The sequence below is a fragment of the Natrix helvetica genome (genome assembly GCF_964273705.1).
Source record: "Natrix helvetica genome assembly, chromosome: Z".
NCBI lineage: Eukaryota > Metazoa > Chordata > Lepidosauria > Squamata > Natricidae > Natrix > Natrix helvetica.
In genome coordinates, this window is record NC_138554.1 from 32,900,185 (window position 1) to 32,925,623 (window position 25,439).

Here is a 25,439-nt window from a genome sequence, read left to right on the forward strand (position 1 = left end):
TGGCTGTGGCTACCGGCGCCCCAGTTCAACCAGCTTACTCCATCACTGGCCATTGGGGGCAAACGTCTGACCCCCGTGGATCAGGTATGCAATTTGGGCATCCTTCTGGATACCCGGCTGTCCATGGATGACCATGTGACAGCCGTGGCCAGGGGTGCGTTCCACCAGGGTCGCCTGGTGCGCCAATTGCATCCCCTATTGGACCGGAGCGCCCTTCGCACAGTCACTCATGCGCTTGTGACGTCCCGGCTAGACTACTGCAACGCTCTCTACATGGGGCTCCCCTTGAGATGCACCCGAAGGCTGCAGCTGGTTCAGAATGCGGCCGTGCGGGCAGTCTCGGGAGTCTCTGGCTTCTCCCTCATAACACCTCTCCTGCGCGGGCTACACTGGCTGCCTGTGGCTTTTCGGGTGCGTTTCAAGGTGTTGACCATCATTTATAAGGCGCTCCATGGCACAGGACCTAGTTATTTGCGGGATCGTATCCTGCCCCATACATCCCTTCGGCCGATTCGCTCACACAGAGAGGGACTCCTCCGGGTGCCGTCCACTAGGCTGTGCCAGCAGGCGGCGCCTAGGGGAAGGGCCTTCTCTGTGATGGGCCCGACCCTCTGGAATGACCTTCCCCCCAACATTAGAATGACTATGGATCTCCACTCCTTCCGTCAGAAACTTAAAACCCACCTATTCCAGCTAGCCGGCTTGGCCTAATTCCATCTTCCCACCTCAGTTTTATTTCTAAATTTTTTTAGGGTCTGTTTTTAATGTTTTTAATTTTTATAATTCGTACAGGGGTTGTTTAATATGATTTTTAATTATGTATATGATTGTTTGTTTGTTTTAAATTTATTCCTGTACACCGCCGCGAGTCCCCCCGGGGAGAGGGGGTGGTCTAGAAATTTTAATAATAATAATAATAATAATAATAATAATAATAATAATAATAATAACTCCGCCATTGCCGGTCCCAAGCCCGGATGAGAAAGGAGGAGGGTTGGGGTCAGGTTGGCAACCTGGCCCCATAAAAAAAACCCGCCAACCCATATAACATGTTGAAAGAAACAAATAAAAATTCTATACTGCATTGGTCATCGCGCGGGTTAACAAGGGCCGCGGCGGATATTGAGGTCCCTGGACATCCATTAAAAAGTGGGCTACAAGTGGACCAGCCAACAAAACGACAAAAATATAGTGCAGATGAAAACCGTGCCATAATGGCCTGTTATTACAACTCAGAGCCTGGGAAAAGAGGTTATTTAAAGTGAATGTATGAATTATGGAAACAACAACATCCAGATTCAAATGTTAGTGAACAACGACTTGCAGATCAAAGGCGATTTATTACACGGAATAAAGTGTTTAGTGAAGTTGAACTTGAGGAAATTCAAGCAAATTGCAAAACTAAGAAAACAACATCACAAGCAGAAATAACTGATACTCAAGACACACCTAAAGACATTGTAGTAGAACTCCCAGAAGAAGCTGTCGGGGAGGAAATAACAACACTATCACCAGAACCAGTTATCACTGAACCAACTGATGAACTAACTCAGAAACAAAAAGAATTGAAGGACAAGATCATGGAGCATTTTCTGCTTAATAAGGAACGGCAACGTTTACCATCATTAAAAACTGTGCCTAAGAAAATTTTGGCCCCTATCATGAAAATGGTTAATGCAGTGCTTTCAACAATTGAATCGGGATCCATCTTGGAAACGAACCAGTTAATGAACAGCGCAGCTGCAATAGTCACTAATGAACTAGCATTAAAATCAAAGCACCTAGTTACACAACAGAAAAAGCATCAAAGCCAAAGTGGAAAATCCGTCTGGAACAAAAAGTCAAAAAATTAAGGGCAGATGCTAGCAATTTGAAGAACATCCGTGAGCAACGGCTTAGAAACAACAAAATTCTAGATCAGCTAATCAGAAGGTTGTTATTATTATTATTATTATTATTATTATTATTATTATTATTATTATTATTATTATTATTATTATTATTATTGCATCAACAGAAGTGTATCACAGCGGCCAGTTGTATCGCAGGATTTGGCATTAATTACTAGTCGGGCCCCACCCAGGGGCCTAGGACGTCGTAACGTATTTTCGTAATATGTGTGCAGATCCAAGCAGTGCAGCCTTTTGCATTTGACTGATGGTGATTTTGTCAATTTTTAACTGTTTTAAATGTAATTCCAGTGCTTTTGGAATAGCACCCAGTGTGCTGATTACCACTGGAATTACCACTGCTGGTTTGTGCCATAATCGTTGGATTTCGATTTTTAAGTCCTGGTATTTCGCGATTTTTTCATATTCCTTCTCGGTGACCCTGCTATCACCTGGTATTGCGATGTCTATGATTGTAACCTTATTTTTCTCAACCAGTGTGATGTCTGGTGTATTATGCGCCAGTATTTTATCCGTTTGTATGCGAAAATCCCATAAGATGTTGACCATCTGACCCTCGACGACTTTTTCAGGCTTATGTTCCCACCAGTTTGTTGCTGTTTTAATATTATAATTTTTACACAAATTCCAGTGGATCATTTGTGCCACTGAATTGTGCCGTATTTTATAGTCAGTCTGCGCGATTTTTTTACAGCAGCTGAGTATGTGGTCAACAGTTTCATCAACTTCTTTGCAGAGTCTGCATTTTGCATCATCAGAGGATTTTTCGATTTTGGCCTTAATGGCATTTGTTCGGATAGCTTGTTCTTGCGCAGCCAGGATTAGTGACTCTGTTTCTTTCTTTAATGTACCTGTTGTTAACCATAACCAAGTTTTTTTACTGTCCACTTTATCTTTTATTTTTTCCAGAAATTGACCATGTAATGCTTTGTTCTGCCAACTCTCCATTCTTGATTTTATCACATCTTTTCTGTATTCTTGTTTCGTCTGTTGGGCCTTCAATAGATTTTTGTTCTTTACTTCGATTAATAGATGTTCTTGACTTTCTTTTAAATAATCAGCCAGTGCATGTTTTTCTTCTTCAACTATTTGCTTCACTTGTAATAATCCTCTGCCACCTGATTTCCGGGGTAGGTATAGTCTATCAGTGTCACCACGTGGATGTAAACTGTAGTGCATTGTCATTAGTTTCCTGGTTTTTCGGTCTAAAATGTCCAAATCAGCTTGTGTCCAGTTAACTATACCAGCTGTGTATCTTATAACTGGTATTGCCCAGGTGTTTATGGCCTTGATTGTATTTCCACCATTTAATTTAGATTTCAAAATTTTCCTAACTCTGTTGGTGTACTCTCCCCTGACAATCGTTTTTACTTCTCCATGCTTGATGTTATCCAGCTGCAGAATGCCTAAGTATTTGTAGGCTTCATTTTCATTGCATTTAATTAGTTGGCCATTGGGCATTTCAATTCCCTCACACGCAGTGATTTTGCCCCTTTTTATGGATACAGTGGCACATTTTTCCATGCCAAACTTCATTGAAATATCGGTGCTGAATACTCGGACTGTGTTTGTCAATGATTGGATTTCTATTTCTGACTTTCCATAGAGTTTCAAATCATCCATATATAATAAATGCGAAATTTTTTCGGCTTCTTTGGCTGTTTGGTAGCCTAATTTCATTTTTTTTAAGATTACTGATAGTGGGATCATTGCGATGATGAAGAGAAGAGGTGAAAGTGAATCACCCTGGAAAATTCCTCGCTTGATATTGACCATTCCGTAGTTCTCATTCCCTACTGCCAACTCAGTTCTCCATTGTTTCATCGCCTTTTCAGTGAAGGATGTAATATTTTTACTAATGCCAGTTGTTTCTAAGCATTTTATGATCCAACTATGTGGCAATGAGTCGAATGCTTTTTTATAATCAATCCAGACCATATTCAAGTTCGTTTTTCTTTTCTTACAATTTTCTAATATCATTTTATCAATTAGGAGCTGATCTTTTGTACTCCTACTCCTTCTTTTGTTGCCTTTTTGCTCTACTGGCAAGATGTTGTTTGTTTCCAAATAATCCATAATGTTATCTGCAATAATGCCTGTGAGTAATTTAAAGGTTGTTGGCAAGCATGTTATTGGTCTGTAGTTTTCAGGTATTGTTCCTTTAGTTGCATCTTTCTGAATCAAGTATGTTTTTCCAGTTGTCAACCATTCATCAATTTGACCATTTTGTAAAATTTCATTCAGTTGCCTGGCCAACATTGCATGTAAACTGGTCAGATATTTGAGCCAGAAACCATGTAATTGGTCCTTTCCAGGTGATGTCCAATTCTTTACTTTTTTTACTCGATTTTTGACCATCTCAGTTGTTATTTCTAATACTTGCATTTGTTTATTACCAATGCTTTCCTCAAAGTCATGTATCCACTTTGCTTCCTTATTGTAGTCTTTTGCATTTTCCCACAATTCTTTCCAGAATTCAACTGTGGCCTGCTTTTCTGGTTTTTGACTTTTGGTGCCACCATTCACATTAAGACTTTGATAAAAACGCCGTTGGTCTGATCGAAATTGCTGATTTTGTTTATATTGGATGATTCGTGCCTCATATCTTTCAATTTTCCTAGCTGTTGCTGTTATCTGCTGTTTTACAATCTCTACAGCTTCATTCATGTTTCTTGTATCCAATCTATACCTTCTGATTAGCTGATCTATAATTTTGTTGTTTTTAAGCCGTTGCTCACGCATGTTCTTCAAGTTGCTAGCATCTGCCCTTAATTTTTTTACTTTTTGTTCTAATCGAATTTTCCACTTTGGCTTTGATGCTTTTTCCATTGTGTGATTAGGTACTTTGATTTTAATGCCTAGTTCTTTAGTGACTATTACAGCTGCACTGTACATTAACTGATTCGTTTCCAAGATGGATCCCGATTCTATTGTTGAAAGCATTGCATTAACCATTTTCATGATAGGACCCAAAATTTTCTTAGGGGCAGTTTTTAATGATGGTAAACGTTGCCTTTCCTCCCTAGCCAGAAAATGCTCCATGATCTTGTCCTTCAGTTCATTTTGTTTTTGAGTTGGTTCATCAGTTGGTTCAATGGTAACTAGTTCTGGTGGTAGTGTTGTTATTTCCTCTCCGGCAGCTTCCTCTGGGAGTTCTCCTATGATTTCTTTAGTTGTGTCATGAGTATCAGTTATTTCCTCTTGTGATGTTGTTGTTGTTTTTTTGCAATTTGCCTGAATTTCCTCAAGTTCAACTTCGCTAAACACTTTATTCTGTATAATAAATCGCCTTTGATCTGCTAGTCGTTGTCCACTAACATTTGAATCTGGATATTGTTGTTTCCATAAATCATACATTCGCTTTAAATAGCCTCTTTTTTTTGGCTCTGAGTTGTAATAACAGGCCATTATGGCACGATTTTCATCTGCACTATATGCAGATTATTATTATTATTATTATTATTATTATTATTATTATTATTATTATTATTATTATTATTATTATTATTATTATTATTATTATTATTATTATATGATTGTATCACAGCGGCCAGTTGTTTCGCCGGATTTGGCATTGATTACTAGTCGGGGCCCACCCAGGGGCGTTACGACGTCCTAGGCCCCTGGGTGGGCCCCGACTAGTAATCAATGCCAAATCCGGCAAAACAACTGGCCGCTGTGATACAATCATATAATAATAATAATAATAATAATAATAATAATAATAATAATAATAATAATAATAATAATAGTAATAATAATAGTAATAATAATAATTGTTATTGTTATTGTTGTTGTTGTTGTTGTTGTTATTATTATTATTATTATTATTATTATTATTATTATTATTATTATTATTATTATTATTATTATTATTATTGCATCAACAGAATTGTATCACAGCAGCCAGTTGTTTCACCGGATTTGGCATTAATTACTAGTCAGGCCCCACCAGGGGCCTAGGACGTCATAACATATTTTCATAATATGTGTGTGGATCCAAGCAGTGCGGCCTTTTGCATTTGACTGATGGTGATTTTGTCAATTTTTAACTGTTTTAAATGTAATTTCAGTGCTTTTGGAATAGCACCCAGTTTGCCGATTACCACTGGAATTACCACTGCTGGCTTGTGCCATAATCGTTGAATTTAAATTTTAAGTCCTGGTATTTCGCGATTTTTTCATATTCCTTCTCGGCGACCCTGCTATCACCTGGTATTGCGATGTTTATGATTGTAACCTTATTTTTCTCAACCAGTGTGATGTCTGGTGTATTATGCGCCAGTATTTTATCCGTTTGTATGCGAAAATCCCATAAGATGTTGACCATCTGACCCTCGACGACTTTTTCAGGCTTATGTTCCCACCAGTTTGTTGCTGTTTTAATATTATAATTTTTACACAAATTCCAGTGGATCATTTGTGCCACTGAATTGTGCCGCATTTTATAGTCAGTCTGTGCGATTTTTTTACAGCAGCTGAGTATGTGGTCAACAGTTTCATTAGCCTCTTTGCAAAGTCTACATTTGGCATCATCAGAGTATTTTTCAATTTTGGCCTTTATGGCATTTGTGCGGATAGCTTGTTCTTGCGCAGCCAGGATTAGTGACTCTGTTTCTTTCTTTAATGTACCTGCTGTTAACCATAACCAAGTTTTTTCACTGTCCACTTTATCTTTTATGTTTTCCAGAAAAATCTCCTTTTTATCAAATATTTCACAAAAGTCTCATTTTTTAAAAAAAATAGTTGAAATGATAAAGAACTTTCAATATTATTGTTAATATGATAATTTCCCATTCTTCATCTTTGTTGTCTCCTTTATGAGGATTGCAGGAATTGGAAAAGGAGATACAAACATCCCTTTATTAGTTTCAAATAACTTTATCATAGTATGTCATAAATTACTACTTTTTAAGCTTCTTTCATTATACTTCCCTGCATGTTTCCAATATGAACAGAACAGATAGAAATGTTTATCTGTCAATGTGTATATTTTTGTATAAGAGAGAATTTGGAATATCATGGAGCATTTAGAATTATTGATTGGAACAATAACAAAACTGCTATCCAAATGCGACTATACTCTGGGTTTTTTTTTTAAATGATGGACATTGAACTCAGAGCTATTAGTTTAAAATGTATGGGAAACGTTCTTAACAGAATGATTTCCCCCAAGAATAAATTAGATCACCTCTGCAATTATTCATACCAAGTTGAATCAAAATCACCATGCAAACAGTAACCAAAAGAACATGATATTTTTGAATTTAAGAGTTGAGAATTGAGTTTTTGTTCAGTGTAAAAATTTTTTTCAAGATATACAATACAATACAATAATACAGTAATAGAGTTGGAAGGGACCTTGGAGGTCTTCTAGTCCAACCCCCTGCCTAGGCAGGAAACCCTATACCATTCCAGACAAATGGCTATCCAACATCTTCTTAAAGACTTCCAGTGTTGGGGCATTCACAACTTCTGAAGGCAAGCTGTTCCACTGATTAATTGTTCTAACTGTCAGGAAGTTTCTCCTCAGTTCTAAGTTGCTTCTCTCCTTGATTAGTTTCCACCCATTGCTTCTTGTTCTGTCCACAGGTGCCTTGGAGAATAGCTTGACTCCCTCTTCTTTGTGGCCACCCCTGAGATATTGGAACACTGCTATCATGTCTCCCCTAGTCCTTCTTTCTCTTAAGCTAGACATACCTAGTTCCTGCAACCGTTCTTCATATGTTTTAGTCTCCAGTCCCCTAATCATCTTTGTTGCTCTTCTCTGCACTCTTTCTAGAGTCTCCACATCTTTTTTACATCGTGGCGACCAGAACTGAATGCAGTATATAATAATAATACATTTAGAATTACCCTCCAATAAAATCCCAACCTTCCGGCATGTTCTGATGCTGCTACTCTATTTTATTTCACACCAGATTATCAGGTGCAAATATTACATATACTAAGTGGCCACAACACCATTGACTGTTATTGCTTGTGAAACTTTGTTTTTACATGCATCATAGTTACTTAAAATCTGAAGAAAAGGCTCAAAGCCACTAAAACTGCAGCTAGTTGTGGCAATAACCACTAGTTAAATTCAGTTTTAAATTCTCTATTTTATGTGATTTATTGCAAAGAAAAAAACAATGTATTGCCACATAGGCAAAGCAAATCTGGTCACATTTGAAAAGCATAGTTTCTCTTCTCCATTAGTTTGTGAAAAAAATTGTGGAGTAGTTTAAAATTGTAGCCCAATGTGGAACCCATTATCAATAGTTTGTTTCAGGAAAAATGGAAAACTACATGAGCTATTGTTAATATTATTATTCCTATTTTATTTGGTTATATAGTCTGGAACTTACCGTTAACTCCAACTTTCTGTTCTAATATTCAGGGCAACTTACAACATTGAAATGAAATCATTTAAACCAGTAAATAATTAACCATTGAATACTTGTATAAAGAGATTTGTGTCTACAATCTTCATAAATAGTGGGAGAATGGGAGCCAAACAAGCCTTTTTAGGGAATACATTCCACAGTCTGGGATCCAACAGGAAATCATATTAGAAGTATATTTATCTAAAAGTATCTTCAGGAGGGCCTCTCTCACTGGCTCATAGATAGAAATGAGGTTCCACAGATCTAGGCTTTTAGTAGCCATGCATCTCTTTAAGTAAAGTCATGCTCTAATAATCTGTGCATTTTAAACCAGCCAGTAGCCTAGCCACTGCTTTTTATTTAAATAACAACGTCAAAGCACTATTCAAAGATTACAAGTATGGAAGTCTAAAGAACCCCTCATTAGTTGTAGCCAGTTGTAACCCCTCATTAGTTGTAGCCAGCTTGGAAAGGGTCACAGTTGGCATACTTTTCATAATTGCACAAATATATTCCCACTACAGACACCATATTTAAATTCAGTTGCCCTCAACACATTTACATCCTGACCTTTCTGAAGGAGTACGGTCCTATTCAGAACATACTTCATTTGGTCCCAGAATCTAGTCATTCTTTATCAACAACAGCTCTGGTATAATGTAATGTTATATCAAAATAACATTACAGCAGGGTATAATACATTTGAATACTGGAAATAATGATTATGCCAGTATCTCAAGATTTAAGCTACCATATTTTCAGAAAAAAATAAGAACAAATATATAACTGGCATCTTGTAACTGCTTAGGACACATTTGTCTGAGTATTGATAATGGAGAGGGTTTTCTGGTACCCTTCTCAAGTTGGAATAGGGTTTGTCTTTTCCATGTCTAGCTATCTTTAGAAAAAATATGTAAGACTTTCTTAACAATCATAATTTATTACTTCGTTATCAATAGAAACTCCCCCCCCCCCCTGAAATGCTAAGATTCTTCTAGGGGGTAAAGTAGGAATAAAGAAATCTAGATATCAAATTTACCTAGAGAAGAATCTAGATATCAAATGTAATGAGTTGGAGAAGGGCTAAAGGTTACATGATAAATGAAGACACGGAGGTAGGGCAAAAGCAAAGAAATGTTCAATGCCAGGGAAAAGAGAGATAAAGAGGGGTGGTGGTAACTAATTAACTTTATTTCAATCTTGCACTATATTCTTTAATGTCAAAAGTTCATGGAACTAAGAATGGATTCATAGTTCTTATGCAATCCTAATAGTAGGTGATAGTAAACTCACATGGATAAAGTTGGACTCGGAAAATGAACTATATTTGACATATTACATTCCTTTCACTGTCCCAACATCATTTTATATTGTGGTGATAAAAATCAAATGCAGTGTTACAAGCATCCAATTCAAGCATTTGTCCAGAAATATAGCAAAATGAGTCACAATGTTTTCACCTTCTCCTTCGTATATGTTACTAATTTAAAGAGATGTGCCACAAAGTGGGGGATTGAACTTCAAATTATCCTACATGCACAATGTGCTGTTTCTGTCTATTTAAACAGATATAATTTTTTCATGAGCTTCTTAATGGTGACTTTCATATCCTTATTCCGAAGAGTGAAGATCATGGAATTCAGCATTGGGGTCAAAAGAGTGTACAGAACCGAAACAACCTTGTCTGCTGGAAATACCTTGAAAGGGCGATCATAAATGAACATCCCTGGAACAAAATTCATACTTATAACTATGATCTGGGAAGCACAGGTGGAAAGGGCCTTGTGTTTTCCTTCTGTTATATGCCTCCTAATCTTTACTAAGATGGCCGTATACGACATAAGCAGAGTGAAGAAAATTAATGTGAGGAGAAGTCCACTATTACAAACCATCAGAAGCTCAGTTGTGTATGTATCAGCACATGCCAGCTTGATGAGCTGAGGAATGTCGCAGTAGAAATTGTCCAAAATGTTGGATTTGCAGAAAGGGAGCTGAAGGAGAATTCCAACCTGGATAATGGAGTGAGCAAAGCCACTTAACCATGCTCCTGCTACCAATCCTATGCAAATTTCTTTCTTCATGATAATTAAATATTGCAGAGGCTTGTAAATAGCAATATATCGGTCAACAGCCATTGCAATTAGTAAGAAGACCACTGTTCCCCCTGTTAAGTGAAAGAAGAAAATCTGTATAATGCACCAATTGTAGGAGATACTATGAATGTGGTAGAAGAGATTCCACAACATTTTAAGTGATGTGACAGAAGATTCACTGATGTCTACAACAGCCAAGTTAGCAAGCAGGAAATACATGGGGGTATGCATAGTAGGTGTGAGGAACACTGTGATTATAATGGTGAAATTTCCAAGCCAAGTTGTGATATAGATGAAAAGAAAAAGAGGAAAGAGAAAGAACTGCACCCTAGGATTCTGGGAGAAGCCTAGGAGAATAAACTCCACTACAGCTGATTTGTTGTTCTCCATTTAAAATCCTCTTAATGAGTTTAAGTATTTTCCCCCTGAAATAGTTAAGAAACATTGTGAATTATTTGTGAATACACATTATATTTAAAACATTTTATGAAAAATATTATATGTTAAAAATGATATCAAGTCAAATGCTAACAAATTTTCTTTGCTGTGCATATTCCAAGGGTGTAGAAATCATACTTCAAAGCAAATCCTTTTTCCAGAGAAAACATAAACAAGACATATTATTTTAGCTTATAAAAGTTAATAATCTACCTTTAATATAATTTACATTATACATTTTTGATTTCATTTTTAGCTTTTTTCATAAAATAAATCATGACATGGAACTGTCATGTATTATTGTACATCTGAGATCATGTTTACCTACTTTTAAGAACAGGTAAGGACCAGATTGTTTTTACTATGTCTTTACACATAAAACAATAGAAGTCAAAAAGGGTGTTATTACTTTTTCACATGACTGTATATTTATGTTTTTAAATAAAAAAAATCTAGTTATTTATAGGATTTACAGGGCATTCTAATCTGATAGTTTATGCTTTACTATACCACATTCCAAATCTATAAATTCATTGAAAAACAAATATGGAGAAATATGTTAGCAATATTAAAGCCTAATCAACAATAAAATGCATTTTATCATGAAAGTATTCTATTTATCTAAAAGGAGAAGATGCAACTTCATTTTGCAGGCAACTATTGTCATGAAGAATGAAGCAACACCTTTCCACCAAATTTCATTCAACATTTCTTACCTTCTCAAATAGGTAAAAATAAATGTTGAAAATTGGCAAAAAAAACCAAACAAGCCAAAGCCCACCCCCTCAGCCTCTTTACAATTCTCATTATTCTAATTTTAATAAGTGTATCTATTACTAAAGTTCTGAATGTGCAATTCTGGGATTTACTAATACTTTATTTTCTCTAATAAATAGATATTTAGTGATGCTTCCTCTCAAACCTTAGAAATGTTAACCGACAAAATGCACAATCTATTCAGAATTAGTTGTATCATAACATTTTTTTTAAAAAAGTGGCAAAGGATTCATATCCAAAGGGACTCTGGACTCAGCCTCAGATTAATTTGTATTGGTAGATGTATTCCTATATCAACCAATCATCATGAGGTTATGTGTAAAGTATGAACATGTTAACTCTAGGGACTCAAAACACAAGAGAGGCTACTAAAATGTTGTGGAAGTAGACAGATAGAAATACACTTGTTATTCTTATATGAACCCATTAGAAAAATAGCCTGACCTATGACTACATTTGGCCGGAAATGTCAGTCACTATGTGAGGCAGTTGTTAAGTGAGTCAAAACCAATTTTACAACCTTTTTTACTTGGTTGTTAAGGGAATTGCAATAGTCATTAAGAGTAAATTCCAAATGCCCAAATTTTGATTACATGACCATCAGATCCTACCGGTTCAGACCGGATCAGCCGAACCAGTCATAACTTGGTGGCTTAGGTCACCCAGTGACCTGGCAGCGACCCAGGCCTGCTACACCCCCAAGCTGGTTCTCCAGGCAGCACCGTGGGTGCTGCCATCTTGCTTTTTGCTTCTGTGCACGAGCAGAGCAATTTGAGTGCTACTGCACATGCGCATGCAGCGTGCACTGAGCATGTGTGTGCAGCACACCCCTGAGTGAACCAGCAGTAGCAGCTGCCAGAACCCATCCCTGATGACCATAGGGATGCTGAAACAGTTATAAGTATTAGAAGCCATTATAAGTTACCTTTTCAGCACTGACAGAACTTTGAACAGTTGCTAAATGAATGCTTGTAACTCAAAGACCACCTGTATTTACAAGATTCATAGGTGATATATGAAAGTCCACATACAATCACGTATCATACATGTTCATAAGAGCTACATCAACCACATTAGTTGATCGATTTTAAGAGGTTGTGTTCCACAATTTTGGCATGATGCAGATCTGATAACCAGATTTCCGTCAGTAGGGATCGCTTTAAAAGAGCTGTACCCATGAATTTAATATGTAAAGGTGGCACAGGTGGCACAGGTGGCACGTGGAGCCATTTGTCAGGGCAAGTGAGGCATTGCCCTGTCAGCTGGCCAGCACGCATGCACGCGCTGGCCAGCTGAGTTCAGCCTTTTTTAAAGGGATTTTACGCTCTCCCCAGACTCTGGGCTTTATAGGAGCCTGGGGAGGGCGAAAAGAGCCTCCCCACCCCTCCTGGAGGCCCTCTGGAGGCTTCAGGAGCTTTCCTGAAGCCTCCTGAGTGCAAAAAAAAAATGGCTCTACGAGCAAACCAGAAGTGACTTCCAGTTTGCTCATAGGGTCCTTTTTAAGAGTCCCTTTAAAGCCTCTGGAGCCTGGGGAGGGCGAAAAAAGCATGCAAAAATGGGGGAGAGTGACTCTCATGCATGCATGTGCACTGGGGGGGTTCGCCATCGCTGCCCTACACCATTTCAGACAAATGGTTATCCATCATCTTCTTAGAAACTTCCAGTGTTGGAGCATTCACAATTTCTGGAGGCAAGCTGTTCCACTGATTAATTGTTCTAACTATCAGGAAATTTCTCCTCAGTTCTAAGTTCTTCTCTCCTTCATTAGTTTCCACCCATTGCTTCTTTTTCTACCCTCAGGTGCTTTTGACATAGTACATCATCTAGGTAACTGCTGCTAGAAGATAACACAGATTTACTACAAACAATAGCATGACAAAGTAGCAACAATGGAGCACTGGAATATCTGCACAAAATATTCTTTACATGCAAGCAAGAAATGATAATACCACAAAATAGACAAAGTATTCAATTGAAATGAAATGCTAAAGTGCTCTGGAACTTTAGAATTCAAACATACAAATCTTCCAGACTTCCCAGATTTAATTGTTGATAAGAAAAATTAAAAGGTCTGGATAATGAGTATTACAGTACTTGGAGATATCAGCATAGAAGAGAAAGAATTGGAGAGTAGTAGTAGTAGTACTCCTGCTTCTTTTCTCTTAATTTTGTGGTAAGATGGATCAACTTCAAACAGAATTAGGAGTGGTCAAACTGGAAGCAGAGCCCTTGTGGATTGTGTAAATTTCCCAGCACATATCACTGGTCACTTCTTCCCTTGAGTACTTATCATGCTTTGGTAAGTGGCATAGTAGAAATGAACTGGTCATGTGACTTGGCTTCTTTTTTTCCTGCTTAGCTTTGAATATTGCATTATGATGTTTCTGGACATCTGATATTTCTTCAATATTTTTATGAGACTCAACAGTATACCTCCATCCTATACTTGACCAAATATGTTATATAAGTTTTGATTTGATGTTAGGAGATTGTGAGGAATTGAATGGGAAGAAACAAGCTGAAATTCAGTTTCTGCAAGTTGGAATTACTATTGGAATCATCTATTTTTTTGTTAGTTCTGGTGGTGATGAGATTGTAGTCTCCTGAAGGAATAGGTATGTTATTTGAGAACTCTCCTAGATGTATGGTACTGATTTTTGCCTTGAAATCACATACCTCCTTTTACACAACAAGTAGAGATTGTGTCTAGGATAGTCTTTGCTTACTTTTGGTTGATATTTCACTTGTGCTACTTCCTGGAGTAGAAAATTCTAGCAACAATAACTGACTTCACATATTCGATAAATTATTTCAATGTGCTTTTTCATTAGGCTACTGATTAGTTGGTTCTGAAGAGTTAGTCCTCTTTCATGGAGAGTAGATTTGCACATTTGGAGTCTTAAAGGTTACAGTACAATAATTGTAATATTCAAATGCACTTCATCACAACCACCATCTTCAAATCCAATTTCAAAGAAGGTTGATAAAACTACTCTTTCTGGGCAGTGTACAAGCCCATTGAGAACTTACTTCATCTTATTCCAATCTGTCTGTCTGTCTGTCTGTCTGTCTGTCTGTCTGTCTGTCTGTCTGTCTGTCTCTTCACTAAGTGAACATATACTGTATATTCATTTAGTGGATAGTTTCAAATTTTTTTAGAACCTATTCTGTGGGTGTGGCCTATTTTGTGGGTATGGCTTGGCGGTCATATGGCCGGGCAGTTTTGGCCAACTTGACATCACTAATGCACACTCAGTCACATCCCCCCCCCCAAGCCATGCCCACGGTGGCAAACATTTTTGGGATTCCAATGAAGGGGGGGGGGAAGAGAGGGGTAAAACTCCCAAAAATGGACAACTGAAGGAGTAAGGGCCAAAATTATGGAGATTGGAGAAGACAGGACAGAGAGGAATCCAGGAGAAAGCTATCACACGCTTGGAAAAGAACTTTGGGAGTTCGGAGAAGGAAGGCACAGAGGAATCCAGTAGAAAGCTATCACATGCTGGGGAAAGAACTTGGGAGATCAGAGGAGGCAGAACAGAGAGGAATCCAGTAGAAAGCTATCACACGCTGGGGAAAGAACTTGGGAGATTGGAGGAGGCAGGGCAGAGAGGAGTCCAGTAAAAAGCTATCACATGTTGGGACGAGTGAATGAGGCAGACAGAGAAGGAAAGAAGATAATGTTTGGGCAATGAGGGCTGCTTTCTTGCACACCTTTGGAGAAAGAAAGAAGGCGTGTGAGGATGCCATTTGAATGAAGGAGGCTGCAGGCTCCTTGGCCCACAGCTATGCGATCTCCTTTCGTTCTCTGCTACCCGAATGAGTGAATGGGGCAGATGAAAAATGAAAGGAGATCATGTCGGGTGGGGGGAGCGAGTGAGGGGGGTAGTTGGGAGGTAGCATTCAGGTACTGTGCCATCGGACGAACCAGTTCTAAAACATACGCTGAATTTCATGAATGGGTTCTATCGTACCAGTTAGAACTGGCTGAAATCTACCCCTGTCACTAATGGCCATTTCATTTAGGAACAATTTCACTGAATGCATTGTGGTCACTATAGGAAAGGATATTGTATTTAATTAGAAGTATTTAACTAGTTAATACAGTAATTAATATACAATAATAGCCCACAAGCACTTTATGCTAATTAAAATCCAGGGGTACTGAGTAAACCATATGCAATAAAGCAACATTTATGCCAGAATGGTGACAAACTAAAAAACACACACCTAAACACACATACACTTTATTAATAAAATTTGAAAATAAATAGAAGATGAAGAGCAACAAAGTCTTATAGGGAAAAGACACACAGAACCAATATGTTCAACTACCAATATTTATTGAAGCAAACCATATGTGTGTTTTGAGTTATTAAACCTGCCTAAAAGTTAGTCATTTATTCACTGAGCTCAGCAAGTTTTCACATTTTTATATTTTACTAATTCAAGAGTGGTGCTACTGAGTGGGAGACTGAACTTTAAGTTATTCTGCATATTACCCTCACGCAGAACGTGGCACTTCTGTTTTTTCAGACAAATAAAAAATTTTCATGAGCTTCTTAATGGTGACTTTTATCTCCTTATTCCGAAGAGTGAAGATCATGGAATTCAGCATTGGGGTCAAAAGAGTGTACAGAACCGAAATAACCTTGTCTGCTGGAAATACCTTGAAAGGGCGATCATAAATGAACATCCCTGGAACAAAATTCATACTTATAACTATGATCTGGGAAGCACAGGTGGAAAGGGCTTTGTGTTTTCCTTCTGTTATATGCCTCCTAATCTTTACTAAGATGGCCGTATATGACATAAGCAGAGTGAAGAAAATTAATGTGAGGAGAAGTCCACTATTACAAACCATCAGAAGCTCAGTTGTGTACGTATCAGCACATGCCAGCTTGATGAGCTGAGGAATGTCGCAGTAGAAATTGTCCAAAATGTTGGATTTGCAGAAAGGGAGCTGAAGGAGAATTCCAACCTGGATAATGGAGTGAGCAAAGCCACTTAACCATGCTCCTGCTACCAATCCTATGCAAATTTCTTTCTTCATGATAATTAAATATTGCAGAGGCTTGTAAATAGCAATATATCGGTCAACAGCCATTGCAATTAGTAAGAAGACCACTGTCCCCCCTGTTAAATGAATGAAAAAAATCTGTGCAATGCACCAGTTATAAGAAATGGTGTGAGTATGAGAGAAGAGATCCCACAACATTTTGAGTGATGTGACAGATGATTCACTGATGTCTACAACAGCCAAGTTAGCAAGCAGAAAATACATTGGTGTATGCAAAACAGGTGTGAAGAACACTGTGATTATAATGGTGAGATTTCCAAGCCAAGTTGTGATATAAATGGCAAGGAAAAGGAGGAAGAGAAGTGACTGGACCTTATGATTTTGGGAGAAACCTAGCAGAATAAAATCTACTACAGTTGTCAAGTTGTTCTCCATTTAAAATCCTGTTATTGATTTTAAGTGTTTTCCTCCTGAAATAATTGAGAAACATTGTAAGTTATGTCACTGAATTTTTCCTAGAACAATTTTCCAACAATGTCAATTACAATCAATATTACATGTTAAATGTGTTTTTGTTGTTTTTTGCAATTAAGCCAAATAATATCAAATGTATTTACCTTGCACATTTCAAGGGTGCAGAATCCATACTTTTAAATTATATAAGTTTATTTGATTTGAATCTTTTTATTTTAACCAAAGAACCCATAGACAAGGGATATAATTTTGGGACTTAGGAGCTAATAATCTAATATAAATTACATTTAGATATTTATCTATTTTAATGTATTTCCAGGACTTATATTACACTTCAATTAATCAATCTTAGTAAAGAATTTCACAAATCTGTACCTTGAGTGAGAAATAAACATGATAAAGGGACAAGGTATATATAATAAAAGTTATTAAATAAACAAAATTAAATAAGATTTTATAAATTGAAGCAGAATTGTACCAAATTTGGAATAATAATAATTTTAATAATAATAACACCTAATTGTGTGGAAGAAGAGTCACAACAATCCTACTTTTAAGCCTTAATAAAACAAATCTACAAACTTTTATAATATCAAGAGGAGAAAAACCAGTCAATTATCTATGAGATATATTGTATTATTACATTTTCTAAATGTTCTATACATGTAGTATCTACAACTTTTGTTGCTGTGATAATTATTCCTATACATTACCATTAATAGATTTGGGTATGTGATAAAGTAGAATAAAAACCCCCTCTCTTGAAATATGAAAATATGCAGTGTCATATCACGGTAATGTATAAATATATAGTATATTGTGCCATACTTTTTTGTCTGAATGTATGAAATAAGCCCATTAAGCTGCACTCACTTGTATATACATTATTCAATGAAGAATATACCTCTTATTTATATGCTTCATATATTATTTAAATAGGTTGACTCAGATTTGACAGTCACTTTCCTAGTATTATATTTCTATTTCTCTATTGTCATAGAGAAATGTTGCTGTAGCTGACTATAAGTAGTCAGTACTCAAAAATTATCAACATGCCAATAGTCATACACAAACTCATTGGCCATATATTGCTTATTCCAAATTCAGTTTTGAATTTATTACATTTATAAAATAATAAAAGGGGCTGTGTAAGAGAGATTTTTTTTTCATACCAGAAAATGTCTTATTCAACAGATATTGAATGACTGAAGCAGCTCTAATTTCAACATGCATTTTTTTTTTACAGTTGTGAGTCATCCCAATCAAACTTACTCACAATGGTATAAGATTCTTCAGATCCATGCCTTGGCTTAAGAACAGAAAAGAAAAATAGACAAAATTAAAATAACATAATCAAAACACAATCAAGAGCAAAAATCATACATCACATAGATCCATATAAAAGTTAGCAATCTATATATACAAGAAAGCAAACTTGCTCAGAGACATAATCAAACTGTCCTTTTTTTGTCATAATGACCAAATAAGTCTTGAAGTCTTTACATATTTTCTGAATGTAAGAAAAATGCTGGACATTCAAACATAGAGCTGACTATTACTACTCTGACTATTATTATTATTATTATTATTATTATTATTATTATTATTATTATTATTATTTCTAAACTATAATTAAGACATTGGATTATTAGGTAAGAAATCATCATTGTGAAAATCCTAAATTGGTCTATTGCAGGGTGAAGGCATCTTTATTGAAGTTTATGAACTATTAATATTTACCATAAAGATCCAGTGAAAGTTATTTTATAGTTACTTTTTGAGTTCCCAGTCTAGAGTTGAGAGAGTGATACCCCACCTCACTTTGAAATATATTGGCTTCTATCTCAAAAGGAGGTCAGCATGTTGTACATCTCCTAATTTAGCCACCTTAACCACAACACCACACTTGCTCTCATTATATTTATTATATGCAATTACTTTTTCCTTCTCTCATTATTTAAGAAAGAAAATATTTGTAAGCCATTTAGAGCTCTCTCAGTGTAAGATGGGTGGCAAACAAATCTAATAAATAATTACAAATGATCATTATATGAGAATGAATAATTACAAATTGTTTCAAAATGGCTAAGTATGAATTGATAAATATTTGTAAAATACATCTTTGATCAAACTATATTTACCAATACATACAGCAATTGTAGCAATTGTAAAATGATTTGTATTACTTACATGTTTCCAGAGTTTAGATAAGAAAGCCTGAAGATGGCATTTAAATTTGTCAGTCCTATATTTCTCAACTGTCAGGTAGACTTACACTGGTATTAAATAAATAAAACTGAATTCAAATTAAGCTACTTAATTTGAATTCAGTTCTGAAATTATTTAAATAATTACAGAAAATGTTCCATGAAAGCAGAATTCTATTTTAATTCAAAAACATAATTTCATACAAAGAATATTCCTTTCATCCAAAAAGTACAGGTATATATTTTATTTGAGAAAAGAATTGTAGTTATGAAAAATAAGAAACAATGCCAACCAAACTAAAATGTATTAAATTGCATTGATCATCTATTAACGTCACAAATAAGTAGAACTGAACATTAACAATTCTTATTCATTTCAATTATCACATTAAGAACCAGATCTATTGTTGAAGTTGGAAATTCTGAGATTTATTGATGCGTTCTTTATTTTCTTTGAATGAACTCACTTTTATGACATTTTGCCTCAAACTTAGTAATGTTAACAGAGAAAATGTACAATTTGCATTCAAAAATATATGCATGTTATTATGGTGACTGTGTATTTGAACAATTACTGATTAAAGCTATTACTTTTGTTTTTAAAAGATGGAAAATAATTCCATGATAATTAGCATAAAAATAAGGGCTTAATGTATGAAAACATTTTTTTTAAATCACAAAGGACCCACATCCAAGGGGAGAACTTAAATCTCACCCAGAATAACCCTAATCTGTCAATCATCAGGGTGTTATAAGTAAAAGATGAAAATGTTAATTCAATAATTAAGGACTCAAAACACAAGAGATATCATTAAAATGCTAGATAAGTATGTAGATAGAAATATACTTAATATTCCTATATCAGTCTCATTAGAGAAATATTCTATTCAAAAGTCGTTTGCAAGTTGTCATACAGTCATGTATCTATTTATAAGTGTAGTCAACCTAATTAGTTGGTGGATTCAACAGACTGTGTTCCACAATTGTTATTGTGATTCAGACCTGATAACCAGCTTCTGACAATATGGGACTCTTTGGAAGGGCTGTTCCTAAGAACTTAATGTCTTAATTTTGTCATAGTAGGACAAAAGATTCCTTAAAAACATGTTTAAATTAGGCCTGGAAATAGTAGTAAGCAACTGCTAAGGTATCTGCATCACCTGATCATACATAGATTGGAAAAATCTGGAAGTCATTTTCTAAAATGTTTGCCTGAAGACTACAGACTGCTGATTACCATCTTGACTGACCTCATTAAACTTCTAAATATTTATATTCTGCATAGCTGCATTGGTTAAATAACGTACCATTGGATTTTGGTAGCAATTAACTTGTCACAAGGGAGACTGGTTAATTACCACTTCATTGAGAAAATAGTAGCAGTACCTTAGTTTGAAGAGAATTAGTGGAAATATATTATCTAGGTCCCTTTCACTCAGACTTCAGGCCCAAAATCAATGGAAAAAGGTTCTTGAGAAGGTTAGGATCGAAGACATTATTTTACAGCATTTTAACCAGAGGTGGTATTCAGCAGGTTCTGACCAGTTCTGGAGAACCGGTAGTGGAAATGTTGAGTAGTTCGGAGAACCAGTAAATACTACCTCTGGCTGTCCCCACCCCCATCTATTTGCTGCCTCCTGAGTCCCAGCTGATCAGGAGGAAATGGGGATTTTGCAGTAACCTTCCCCTGAAGTGGGGAGGGAATGGAGATTTTACATTATCCTTCCCCCAGGGTTGGGTGGGAATAGATATTTTACAGTATCCTTCCCTTGCCATGCCCACCAAGCCACGCCCACCAAGTCATGCCATGCCTACCAAGCCACACCCACCAAGCCATGCCATGCCCACAGAACCAGTAGTAAAAAGTTTTGAATCCCACCACTGATTTTAACTCCTTACTGAGTAGTCTCTCATTGGGTAGAACTACAGTTTTGTGGTGTAGAGCATGGGTGTCAAACTCATGCTGTCATGTTGCCATCATGTGATATTTTGCAATGTTTTTCCCTTCATGGACCAGGGGTGGGTGAGGTTTGTACATGATGCATCTGGCCTGTAGATTACCAGTTTGACATCCCTTGTATAGAGGGATAAATTATTTCCATATGGGATATGACCCTTCAGTCTTGACTCTTTCTTTCTCTGTTTACTCTTTTCCTCATTTGCATAAAACCATTGGGAGTGGTCATAAGTTAGGAATTGAATTTCTTCAGTAATTTGATGTTATTCAGAAACATACCTCTATTCCAGTGACATGTGGTGAGGTTTATGGCTGGTGAGGCACTGACACAGTGGTGGGTTTCAAATATTTTTAGACTTGTGGACCTCAACTCCCAGAATTCCACAGCCAGGCATGCTCAGTTCTGATTTAAAACAACAGCATTTGTTTTTCTCCTTTGCGAAATAAGTTTCCTTTTTTCACTTTCTTTTTCTTCTCCCTTCCTCTCCTTCCTCCCTCTCTCCCTTTCTCCCCCTCTCTCAAACACACACACACACACACACACAGAGACACAATTTGGATTGGATATCTTTTCCAGTGGCTTGAAAGCAGCTCTTCTGCCATCCCCCCCATTCCCCTGCTGCCTTCCCCAAACACCTCCACCATTGCAAATGCAGCCTGCTGTCTGGTGGGAATTCCTGGAACGCAATAAAGCCCACCCACTCACCTCCTGCTGGCAGGCTGGGGTGAGAGGAGAGTCAGAGAAGCTGGAGGGGAGCCGATCCGAGCCTTCCAAAAGAAAGAGGCTGGGGGAAAGTGTGTGTGCTACAGCATGGCTCTTTGCGTGGCTTCCGTGGATGACTCTGCTTAACTGTTAAAAAAAAGCCTCTAAAAAAAGCGCCCTCTACTAAGAGGCAGGAGAACTGCTGCCTCCCCTTTGTCAGGAATTTTTAGGCTTTTAACCCTTGCTTAACTCTGCTCGAGTGATCATAAAACGGCTAAAGTCAGACTAGATGAGGCATGCAGTTCTCCTGCCTCATAGTAGAGGGCACTTTTTAGAGGCTTTTTTCAACAGTTAAGCAGAGTCATCCATGATGAGGCAGCAACTAGCTCAGCTTTTTCCTTTTACATTTTTTTTTCTTTTCATGATGAGAGCGGTGAGGCTCTGCCTCACTTGCCTCACCTGACTGCACGTCACTGCTCTATTCTGTACTGGACCAGATATGCTGTAGAATTCCTGATCTGGTATCTGGAAGCTGTGAGGTGCTGTATAGGAAGAAACCAGCTGAAATTGAATCCTTGCGTGTTGAAATTGCTGCTTATTTGGAAACCATGTGAAACCATTAGCTCTGGTAGTTACTTTGGTTGGGTTAGCATTTAAAGGATTCTTCCAACTCATTGGTTCTACTAGATGGATAGGCAAGGGAGCCCTTGATCAATTTTGGTTCATATTCTAGTTTTTACCCTTCCTGAGGTAGCCTCACATTGTGGATAGACTGTTGCAGTGATGGAGAAACCATTTTTGGCTCATGTGCCATAAGTGGGAGGAGCGCGGGGGGTCGTGTGCAAGCATGCCGCACCCAGAATGCAATGCGTGAACCCCCAGTGCGCATGCGCACACTACAGGCATGACCCCCCATTTTTTGCATTATTTTTTCACCCTCCCCAGGCTCCAGAGGCTTTATAGGAGCCTGGGGAGGGTGAAAACAGCCTCCCCCCCCAGCAGCACTCCGGAGGCTTCAGAGACCTTCAGGAGGCTTCCCTGAAGCCTTCGAAGCAGTCAAAACGACCCTCCGAGCAAACAGGAAGTCACTTCCTGTTTGCTTGGAGGGTCGTTTTTGCGCTCCGAAGGCTTCAGAGACCTTCAAGAGGCTTCTCTGAAGTCTTGGGCAGTCAAAACGACCCTCCGAGCAAACAGGAAGTCCATTCCTGAACTTCTGGTTTGCCCATAGGGCTGGTTTTTTGTGCTCCAGAGGCTTCAGGGGAGCTCATGAAGCCTCTGGGAGGGGGGCTCTTTTCTACCCTCCCCATGCTCCTATAAAGCCCCTGGAGCCTGGGGAAGGCAAAAAATGGCTTTAAAAGGGGGTGAACTCAGCTGGCCAACACGCGCCTCGTGTGCCCTGACAAATGGCTCCCCGTGCCACCTGTGGCACACGTGCCATAGGTTCGCCATCACTGGACTAGTGCAATATGTCTTTTTTATTTACATTTATGGAGAATTTTACATAAAGATAAATATGAGAAAAGAAAAGAAACTTATCAGATGGAAATACTTCCAAGCATTTATTCAACTGATAATTGCAGTCTTATAATTCTTACTTCCTCTTGGATGGTTTATAAATTTCTTTAATCCTTCACTAGATCTGGATCTTTTTTTAATCAGCAAATTCATAAATCATCATATTGTTTTTCTTTTTTCATCAAAATAAGAATTCTGGCCTTTTTGCTTTGATTAGGCAAGTCAGCTTTGCCATCTTAGCAACTTTTGTCATTTTCACAATCCATTCCTCCATTTCATTTTTCCCTTCCTCACTGAGCATACAATAGTCTTTCTACACTCAAGAACATGGCTGAAATTGGATTCCACGTATTTCATATACCTTCCAATAATAATAAAAATAAAATCTCCACATATGCATCATTTAATTCTTTTTTATGTAATTAGGTGGCACCCTTCAGAACAAGGGATCTCAGGGCTGTTTGGTAAAATAATTAAAAATAAACAAAAACAATAACAGATTCTTGGAATCTGTTGGAATGTCTTTTCTTAATTGTCTTTGATGCATATTCCAAATGGCTGGAGAGGGCCATGATGAGGTCAACTATGATGGATGCCATTACCAGGGTACTAAACAAAATGTTTGCAACACATGGGTTGCTAGATGTGTTGGTATCGGAAAATGGCCTCAATTTACGGCAACTGCATTTGAGGTATTACTAGCAAGATAAAGTATATGTCACATCCTTGTTGCGCCATTTCACCCCGCAAGTAATGGGCACATGGAACAAATGGTGTGAATGACAAAAGAGAGGTTGACTCGAATGGGCCCTGGAGACCGTCAGGAGAAACTTAATAAGTATTTGTTCAACCAACACGTCACTACTTGTATAGCAACTGGCAGGAGGCCAGCCAAATTATTTATGAGTCGCCTTGAGAACAAATTTACACAGAATACATCCAGATTATTCAACAGAAATCCTTTCAGACTGAGAAAATACAATCAAAACATTTAAACAAAGTGACGGAGTATATCCCCAAAATTATACCAGTCAACCCCTATGAGTGCCAGCACATAATACAGAAGTCATGGGTCCCCATTCATATTGGGTGGAGCTCGAGGATGGACAACAGCGGTGCCCACATATTGACAGCTTTGGAGCCATGCAGTGTGGTCAGCTGCCAGGGAGCTGGAAAAAGTGAACTGGCGTGGGGATCCAGAAGAGCGAGAGGGATGACGATGCAGTGAAATGGTATCAGAAGGGCCGAGTCCAATGCAGAATGAAACATCTGTTATTGAGGATCCACTGCTGCGGAGTGCATCTTGCTTTTCTTTGTCTCCAGCTGAGGTATATGCCTAGTTGGAGGCCCCGGAGAGCATTAGTAATCTATCTGATGTAGTTCAAGGATGCAGTTGACGGGTGGGGGCCTGATAGAAATACAGATGTGCTACAAGTCGATATAAAGCCATTGAAGACCAATGTATATGGATGATTATATTTGTGTAGTACGAAATTAATAGAACATCTCATGGGTGGGAAGGGGTGCTAGGTCCATGCAAGCATGAGCAGAAGCTTTTCCTCCTGCTGTGCAAGTGTCGGACGTATTTTAAAATTATTGGTTAATGGCTGACAGCTTCCCATAAAAGGGGCTGTCAGCTAGAAGCTGCATGTTGGTTTATGGTCTGCTCTTATCTTAAATAAGCAGCATTTCTGAATCTGACTCCTCATCTGTTCCCCACGCACAATATTGCAGTTGACCTCAGAACTTCTAGTATGTGGATGGCAGTGACAGCCACTGTTTGACAGAAAACTGAGTCAAATGATATTAATTCCTCCTGATTTATATCAGCTCTATATGATCTAATGGCATGTAACAAAACAAAACAGATTCAATTGAATGAATAAATAAATGCTAGACCACCCAATATGTGTCATTAAGTTAATGTGAAATAGACTGTTCATTATGCTACTGTACTGTGCTGGATTTTTTAAATTG

At 37.5% G+C, this 25,439-nt stretch overlaps 2 protein-coding genes across 2 annotated transcripts; both read right to left on the reverse strand.

Moving 5' to 3' along the window:
* Positions 1-9,834: 9,834 nt before the first annotated feature.
* LOC309401439 (olfactory receptor 4D1-like) lies at positions 9,835-10,761 on the reverse strand (the record flags this gene model as incomplete). Its single annotated transcript, XM_081970505.1, has 1 exon — positions 9,835-10,761. One exon carries the CDS (start codon positions 10,759-10,761, stop codon positions 9,835-9,837), a length of 927 nt encoding a protein of 308 aa, XP_081826631.1.
* A 5,329-nt stretch (positions 10,762-16,090) lies between these two features.
* LOC309401441 (olfactory receptor 4D1-like) lies at positions 16,091-17,041 on the reverse strand (the record flags this gene model as incomplete). The annotated part of the gene is made up of 1 exon (XM_081970507.1): positions 16,091-17,041. The coding sequence occupies one exon, from the start codon at positions 17,039-17,041 to the stop codon at positions 16,091-16,093; it is 951 nt and encodes a 316-aa protein (XP_081826633.1).
* Between the last annotated feature and the right edge of the window lie 8,398 nt (positions 17,042-25,439).